A 9,654-nucleotide genomic window follows, 5' to 3' on the forward strand; every position below is an offset into this window, starting at 1 on the left:
TCTAGCAATCAACCATTCGCTGGCCGAAAGCAATTTCTGCACATCTTTTTCTGAAAATTAATTTCATTTCAATATATTCATACCTTTATGATTTATGTTTGACATGTCAAATATTGTATTCTCACTAGAGGCATTTTTTTTTTTTTTTTTTTTTGAATATTTATATTCTGTGTGTGTATTTTCTATTCAATTTTGTCATGGATTTGAGCATTTCGATGTTCAGGACTGTTTGTTTACTGGTTGTGTAGTGTTGGGGCTACAGCTACCATAACTCAGCAACTGGCAACCCAAAGGTCGCAGGTTCGAATCCAGCCTTGGGCTTGGATCAGAATAAAATACAAAAACTTTAGGGGGTGCAAAAACTTTATGGCCACAGAAGCTGATGCACCAACAACTAACCAAAAAAAAAAATCCCCATAACTCAGACTATTCTGAGTTGAGGGGATACCAAAATGCTACATTTGCCCTTTGCTCACTGGAGTGCCTTGTAGCTTCATTGTGAAAAGATGGAGCATTGGATATTTTCATTTATTCTTCATTAGGTGACAATTATTTTATTCAGTTCACACTCCCTAAATTTTCTTTTTAGTTTGCGACAAATTTAGCCAGTCAAGGAGACATAATGTCTCATAGGCATTCCAGAGTTTTCACTCTTGAAAAAACTTTCTTTCATTTCCTTTATTTTTAGAAACTCTACATCTGCAAAGAGGATACAGTTTATTTGGTTATTTTCCTTACTTCCTTGTTATTCTTTTTTCTATATACACTCAGTGATCACTGAATTGTGACCACCTATCTAATACCATGTTTAGCCACTGTTTGTGCAGATAACAGCTGCTATTCATCTAGGCACTGATTCCATTAGATGCTTGAAGATGCCCTTAGGGATCTGCAGCCATGCTGCCTGCAAGGCTTTCCACAGTGTCAGAATAGATGATGGATGCATGTCTATACATCTCACTTCCCATTCTAAAACCTCCCACAAGTGGTCAGACAAATTTGGAGGCCAATCAAGTTGAGTGATATCTTCACTGTGTGTTCCTCGAACCACTCTTGCATAGTGTGAGCCCGATGATACGCCACATTATCATGTTGGAAGATCCTATTTCTGTTTGGGAAAAAATGCAACATGGCAGCATGCATATGGTCTGCTAAGAGCTGCCGGTAGATCTCACCAGTGAAATATTGGTCCAGGGATCCTAGTTCTTGTCAGTAAAAGATGCCCTATACTAAACAACCACCACCACCTGCCTGGATGGTAGGCACCATGCATGATGGGTCTATCAACTTGAGTTGCTTGTACACACATGAATGCATCTGTCGATGAGTTGGAAAAGGTGTATGGACTTATCCAAAGCGGACTTTTTTCCAGTGTTCTAGTGTCCAACCAGCATGTTGTCGACACCACAGCATTGACTGCCAACAGTAATCAGTAGTGAGGAGAGGGTGTCTCACGGGTTGTATGTGCAGAACTCCACATGTCTCAGTGTGTGGCACATTATCATTTGTGTTATTGTTCTTGCATTCCCCATATTGTATTGTGAAGTAAACTGTCACACAGTGACCTGCCACTGAGCCTGTACAACGTGCTGCACCCTTTGATCACCACAAACATACACCTTGTATAATCCTTTACAGTTCTGTCAGTGGGTGGTGTTTCACCTGTTTGAAACCATTCTTTGTACATCTTAATGACAGTGGGCCGTGAGCAACCAAGACATGCCTTTTCCAATATTGAAGCACCTGACACATGGGCTCCCACATTCATGTGCTTTTGAAATTCCGTGATATCTTTAATATGCAGTGTTCTCCACTGAAAATTTTGCCAGCAGGGTGGCATTATGAAGTAGCCGGGTGGGGAAGTGTAATACTTTGCAATATTATAAAATTTTCTGTTATTTATAAATGTGACTTAAGCAAATCCAGGGCAAAAATGAATTGCATAATTTAACATTATATGCTCCTGTCGCATTGACCTCAACCGCATAGTATGTTCGAATTAATATTGGTCAAGATCAGTGTGCAGTACCATATGGTACTGTGAGAATAAATTAAATTTTAGCTGGGTGGCCAGTTAAATTCACTGGGTGGTGTGCCGATTTGATAGATCCTGGGGAGAACATTGGTATATCCTATAACTGCTACTTTATCACAATGAAGTGCATAACCAGACGTGAATTACCACTGCTCTAGGGCAGTGGTCTTGAAACATTTTTGATCACGCATGCCCTATGTTAGTAAAAATAAATAGCATGCACCCCCTGATATATGTAATATTTATTTATTTATAAATTACATACATGTATACATATTTATATAGAATCACATATAGGTATAGAATCACCAATAGAATTCAGTGCAAAATTACATAAAAATATAAATTGAAATAAAAGAAATAAAGATTAAAAAACAAAAATATATTTTTAATGCAAGCAGTGTGATTGAATATTTTTCATTATTTCTGAATATCTTGATTTGACATCTTGTGATAGAGTGATTTGAAGGTCTGGTTCCAAGTTCTGTTTATTTCGATACTTAGTTGTAATAGCTCTCATAGCTGAAAAAGTCACCTCACACAGATAGATAGATCCAAATGGAAGGAGTGCATCATTCGCTGCACCAATTACCAATTCATGGTACTCATTTTTCAATCCTATCCACCAACTGTGTAAAGGTTTTGGTTGAAATTCATCTCATAAATTCCCATCTTCCCTGGTGTCAATCATCTGTTCTTGGGCAGTGATCGGAAGCGTTGGATTTTTACATTTTCGACAAATGGATTCAAAACCCATTGATATTATTTATTTGAAAAAATTCCAAACAGGTAAGAAATTTCTGTTTTTAATTTTTGTAAATGTGCAAGTGCAATAGTTTTTATGGGTGACACACTAATATCTTTTTCTGCAACAAAATCACATAATGATAAAAACCTTTCCAACCACCTTTTGCAAAATGCTCTCTCTACAGCACAAGTTTCTTTCGGAAAGCAGTTACTTTCTCTCACATTCTTAAAATGTCACCTTTACCTTGCAGGGACAGATTAAGTGTGTTAACTTTTTAAAAAAATGTCTGTTAGGTTTTCCATTAAGATTAATTACTATATATATATATATATATATTTTTTTTGGCTAATGCTGCATAAGCTCGTACACTTGCTTTCTTGCATCACATGCCACTACTACTACTACTATAACTACTCATATACCACAAGAAATTAATAATATAGTTTATTAAGTTTGCCCAAACCACTATATATTTAAGGTGACGTTTCACGCATTTTACCGATACCCATCATCAGACCATGCTGTTAGGGATAGAAAAATAGGAAGGGTTACTAATTTGAATTATATTAAAATAATTATTAATTGTGCATTTTAAGTCTGAAGTATTAATGCTGAATTACTGTTTAAACAGAAAACAGATTAAATTAAGTAAATACAAAAATACAAAGATTAAATTCTTACCTGCTGACAGACTCCACCTTGCCGATGCTGCTGGAAACCTGATGTGCATACAGGCAAGGGGTGCTGCCAACATTTAATTTATAGGTGAATAGAATTAATCCTTCATCCTTATCACAGAAAACTCAGCAAATTTAGAACACCTCTCTTTTTCTAACAGAAAAATTCGTAACTCATCTTTAAGTCCAACAACTCTTTTAGTACTTTGTTGTGAGATAACCAGTGGACCTCTGTGTGGTACAAAAGATTTTCATGGTTACCCCATCTCATTACAAAGTATTGTACAGTTTCTATTTAAAGGTCTTGTTTTTATAAAACTAACTACATTGATCACATCTTGGAGTGTTTCATGTACTTCTGGCTCCAACTCCTTTGTTGCAATAGCTTGCCTATAGATGATGCAGTGAATTAATTTTGTGTGTTTTGCTATCTCAATAACCTTGCCCTTGAATCCTTTTTTATTCCAGACAAAGCAGCCACTCCATTCTCTAGTTATACTCATTTTCCCAGAAAATGTTGTTTTTACTGAGGAAGTCATTTACTGTTGAGAATATATTTTCTCCAGTATATCTTTCTTTTAGTGACTCACAAAAAAGTAGGTCTTCATGTATTTCATTATTAAAACACAATCTAGCAAATACCAAAAGCTGACACATATTAGAAATATCTGTACTTTCATCCAACTGGATAGTAAATTTCCAACACAGCATAATTTGTTCTGTTACTTGTTTCTTCAAATCTTCAGCAACATTTGTTTGTTTGTTATTTGGTTTTTAGGAGCATTAGCAACTAAGGCCATATTGCTCTGGGGATATGCGGTGGTCACTCCCTGACCTTTCCACATCCTCTGTATTTGGTGGTCATGGGCTCGAACCCCAGTCCAATCAAGAAGCATGTGCTACGCACTGCTGCTCCTGTCCACCTGGCTACGGAGGTGTCTCAGCAACACTTTATATGTCTTCCAACAATGTTTGCAGACAAAGGAATGGATTTTAGTTTGTTGATATATTGTTTTCCATGTATTATTTCAACCATTTTTACTGCAGCAGAAAGAACAAGTATTTCCCCAATGGTGTGTAGCTTTGTATCTTTCGTATTAAGTAAGAAACCTCAAGAGAAGCTTCTAAACATTTATCATTGAGTTTGGTGAAATTTTGTAAAGTACTCGAATGAGTATTGCATAACTTTAAACATTGGTGAAAAAGTTCTACAGGGTTTTGTGCATGTTTTGGATGTTTAGTTTTTAAATGTCTTGCTAATCATGATGGCGTCACACTATCATTAGCTAATATCTCAAGACAAAATACACATTTAGGACTTGATTCATCATTAATGAATCAAGTCCTAAATTTTGAATGTAAATCCAAATTTCAAATAGTTTTCTTGATAATTTTGAATTTTTGTAGACTGCTTCTTATTCAGTATTAGATCAACATCTTTTTTACCTTGTAATGTGGTTGACAAAGCTCTTACTAGGAGAAATGTCAGCCTCACTATTTTTCTTGTTGGTCATTTGTTGTAGTAGCATTATCAGCATCATCTTCAATTCGAGGTTTCTTTGAAGGGATCTTTTAAGCCACTCGTCCATTTTGTGAGGATAAATCTAGTGAGAATTATATTTAATTTGTTAATTAGTCACGAACACAAGAATTTTATGTACTTCCTTATGTAATTTAAAAACAAGTCTGATCGCATATATAAAATGTTAGATGAGATTGTTGTTGTTGTTGTTATTTGGTTTTTAGGAGCATTAGCAACTAAGGCCATATTGCTCCGGGGATATGTGGTGGTCATTCCCTGACCTTTCTGCATCCTCTGTATTTGGTGGTCACGGGCTCGAACCCCGGTCTAATCAAGAAGCATATGCTATGCACTGCTGCTCCTGCCCACAGAGGCGCCCCTAAATGAGATTAATTTATTTATATTTTTTAAAATTTATTTTTTGAAAATCTAAAATCTTTTTATAATTAAAAAATAAACATCAATTTATTGTGCATCACCTCATGCACCCCACTTTGGAGACCACTGCTTTAGGGTATGAAGCTGTTCGGCTTTTATACTGCGAGCTATGTAGCATAGTCCATTATGGATGGGGTCGTCATAATTCAGTGATCACTGAGTGTAAGTACATAAGAGGTCACCACAGCTGAGTGGTCAGGCATGAGGGCATGCACTTTGAGTTATCATGGTTCAAGTCACGTGGCTGCTAAATATAGTATTCTTTTTTTGTATTTTATCTTGTGAACTCCTCTGATTATATGGCCATCCCAGAGTATAAACAGAAAATTTATTTTAGTCTATGTAGATGACATAGACAATATTCTTGTTGACTCCGACGAAACAGGTACTTAAAAATTTTAAGTAGTAAAATACTTAAAATTTTTAAGTCCCTGTTTGGTTGGAGTCAAAAAGAATATTGTTTATGTCATCTACTATTACTTGAAAACACAGACAAGGAACTGCAATGCATACTGAACAAATTTCAAGATAATTCTCAGTGAAAAGGTTAAAAATGATGCAAATTGATAATTAACGTATATAAAATGTGTTTTCATGTTATAATCCTGAAAATCTGCAAAGTTTCTGTCCATTTCCTGAACTTTTGTTAATTTTTTAAATAAAAATCAAATAAAATTGATAGCAGACCCATAAATTTATTTAAAATTCTGTTTCAAGGTCTTAAGATTTTTAGATATAAAAACTGTATAGGTTCTATGAGGGATCATGGTGAATAATCCATAATCTAGGGTGGCACAAAATCTTAATGCAAGTTTGCTGTAAACATTTTCATTATAATTGAAATTTTTATTAAAATGATATTCACTGTAACAGGATTTTACTGGATCTGTCTATAGTTGTCCTTGTACAGAGTATTTACTGGTCATTTCTGTTCTCCCCAACCCCCATCAAATCCATATTTTGTTTTCACTAACAATTCTCCAAATTAATGGTTTGGCTGAATTGTACAAGGTCTAATACTAAAAAATGGTGTCAGCCAGTTGGTTTAGATTACAGAAAATTTTTAGTGAAGCCCAACTGTTCAATAAGATCATGTGATACTGAGCATATATAAAACAAATTCATTGTTAATTTTTTTTTTTAAAAAGTAAAACTGAAGAAAAGATCATATTTATTTAAATAAGTATATAATACAAGGGTTATTATATAGTTTGTAACTTACTGTTTAATAATGGAGAACATCTACATTTGCTGCTGAGATAAAACTCTCCAAAAGATTTCACTATTACAAGTGGTTGGTGAGGACTTAAATTATGTAGAATTTTCATTGAACCAGTTGGGAAGTCTCGCACAACAATTCTAATAACTGTAAAGAAAGTAACTTTTTTAAAAAAAAAAACTAAATTTAATTTTAGAATATTTTAACATATTAAATGATAGTTTTTTTAAAACAAGTTATTCTATTATTCTAGCGACAGAATAAATGTCATTTATGGTGGCATAACTAGTAAAAATACTATATACATATACTTGCCATGTTTTACAAACATTCCATTCAAAATAATTTAAAACTTTAAATTATGACAATAGTAATAATGAAGAAATATTGTTAACTTTTATAATTCTAATTAAAATGGCAAAAAATGTCTATTTTCTTTTTTTTCTGGCATTTGATTCTCAGTTCCAATCACAACTGGAACTGATTTTAATAATCAGGCATGATCCCTGATATAAATACAGATAAGGCCTGTATAGTCGAGTTGTCAAATTCAAAGGTACAAAACTGCATATGCTTTGAGTGACAGTGGTTTAGGCTTGTGTGGCTACTAAATACGATATAAATATACTTCTGTTTCCTATCTTGCAAACTCCTCAGACCTTGTGATGTTGTCTTGGAGTACAAACAAAAAATTTATTTAGTCATTTATATATATAACTGTTAATTCTCATTTATAGCCTTAATTCTCAGCTAATTACATCATTAACTGTAACTGAAAAGTGAGAAACGAATGATTTATGTTATTTGAATGATATATTGTAGGTCAAAGATGATTACGAAGAAAACAATATTTGTTCTATATGATAATGAAAAAATAGCTCTAATTGAATGAACAGAAACAAAAAAGTTGTAACTTAGAGAAAATGTGAAGCATGTTCTGAATGTTTAATCATTATTACCAGAGATCCTTCACTGCAGTCTGTAGTCTATTCAAGTAATATACATTAAACTGTGTATATAGTGCCACTTCTACACTATATACATAATTTAAAAATGGGCACAGGGGAATCAGAGATCATATACTTGATAAAAAGCCTTGCTTAAGTGCCTGGACAGTTGCTTAAAGCACAAAAATATATTTATTCTGATTGTATAATAATGTTTTTCAGAAACAATCTGGTAGTCTGACTGAACATGACAGTGATGGCAGTCTAGCTACATGAGCTTCATTGAGAAATTTTAATTATCAAAGCTGTAAGTAGGAAAGGGCTGAATGCTGTTGGACATGATGTAATACAGTATTACACTGTATTACACATTGCTCAAAACAGTTAGACGACTGGCTTTGGAAGAAAATGATGTGAACAGGTAGAGGATACTCAGAGTTATTTAGTTTAGTTATTTGGTTTTTTTTAGGAGCATTAGCAACTAAGGCCATATTGCTCCGGGATATGCGGTGGTCATTCCCTGGCCTTTCCGCATCCTCCGTATTTGGTGGTGACCGGCTCGAACCCCGGTCTAATCAAGAAGCGTGTGCTACACACTGCTGCTCCTTCCCACCTGGCTACAGAGGCGCCTAGGATACTCAGAAGTCAGGTGCACACCTACCAACTTTTCTGGTTAGTGGGCACACCTGCTTTCTCAGGAAATTTCTAATTTTCAAATGTTCTTTTTTGGTTTTTGGAATTTTTTTTTCCCCTTCTGAATTTTAATCAAGATTGTAATCAATCAAGACTATAATCAATTTTGTGTGCATGTGTTTTAAATTTTTTAAAATGCACACAGGTCATGTTTTTTTTATTTATGTGGACTTTGAAGCTATCATTAGGTGGCTCTGCTTATTTTTAGCACAGAGAATTTCATTTGTATGCTTAGTAATACTATGACTGACTGCATTCCAAGATAGTTACTCTTGGCCATGGAGAGTAGTAGTAGTGTTGGCAGGTTTTGTGACTGTTTGCCTGTAATTGATTAATTCCACTAACTATTTGTTTTTAAAAATTATCGGAAAATGTGCTCTTGGCCTGAGGATTGATTTTTTCTCTGTGAGTTATTCTTTTCTTTACTATTTTCTTCAAATGTAATGAGTCAGACATTGCTGTGGGGGAAAAAAACATCCTGCCATTTTATAAGGTAGAGAAAGTTATTTATTTTTTAAAGTGTTCTTATCCATTTAATGTTCCAGAAACTGTTCATTAAATAATACATTATCAAATGGTGCTTTTAAAATTCAAAAGTTCAAACTCAAAAACATTCCCCTAATAAGTCTTGCTTTTCAAGCAAAACTTATTAGGGGAATGTGCCTGTATTAAACTTGAAGTGTGTGTCCACTGTTATTATTTCAATGAGCTATGTATGATATTATTATATTATTAATCAATTTTGAACTTAATTCTATCAAACTTTAAATACTAGAAGTGGGTCTATGAAAGTTGATTGACAATGCTCTCTGTCTCGAGAGACATCAAAATTTGAGGCCATTAGGAGTTAAAATGTTGGAAAGGGGACAATAGGTAATGTGATGTAACAATATAGTACTAAATTGTTCATCTCAATACAAACTCTTAATACATAGCACAGAAAGCATCAAGTAAATAATGGTATACAAAAATTTCATATGATATCGTATTACATGAAATATACAATGGGACAGTGGCATAGCACAGGACATTAGCATTAGTAGAGGCATATGATGCAAGAAAGCAAGTTTTTATAACATCAGCCAAAAAAAAAAAAAAAAAAACCCCTCCCATTTCACCCATACATTCACTCCAAAAATTTGTCTAGTTCAGCCTTGAATTTATTTAAGCTGTCGACTTCCACAATGACAGATAGAAGTTTGTTCCAGCAATTAACCACCCACTGGCTAAAGGCAAATTTCTGCACAATCTATTCTATAACTGTCTTTCCTTAATTTGGATTTATGACCCCCTCAGGTGTGGAATCTGAGCAAGAGGAAGAATCCCATCAACATTGAGCTTGCTAAAACCATTCATGGTCTTATACACATCAGTC

At 34.2% G+C, this 9,654-nt stretch overlaps 1 protein-coding gene across 1 annotated transcript in view; it reads right to left on the reverse strand.

Annotated features, from left to right (window-relative positions):
• LOC150083280 (murinoglobulin-1-like) overlaps positions 1-9,654 on the reverse strand; it is an 892,685-nt gene that overhangs the window by 44,253 nt on the left and 838,778 nt on the right. Inside the window, exon 34 of the mRNA XM_090378459.1 lies at positions 6,643-6,786. Coding sequence (XP_090234585.1) covers positions 6,643-6,786 — 144 coding nt within the window. The remainder of the gene's footprint in view (positions 1-6,642; positions 6,787-9,654) is intronic.

This window comes from Mastigoproctus giganteus, chromosome 7 (assembly GCF_048544385.1).
Source record: "Mastigoproctus giganteus isolate SK-2022 chromosome 7, ASM4854438v1, whole genome shotgun sequence".
Taxonomy (NCBI): domain Eukaryota; kingdom Metazoa; phylum Arthropoda; class Arachnida; order Uropygi; family Thelyphonidae; genus Mastigoproctus; species Mastigoproctus giganteus.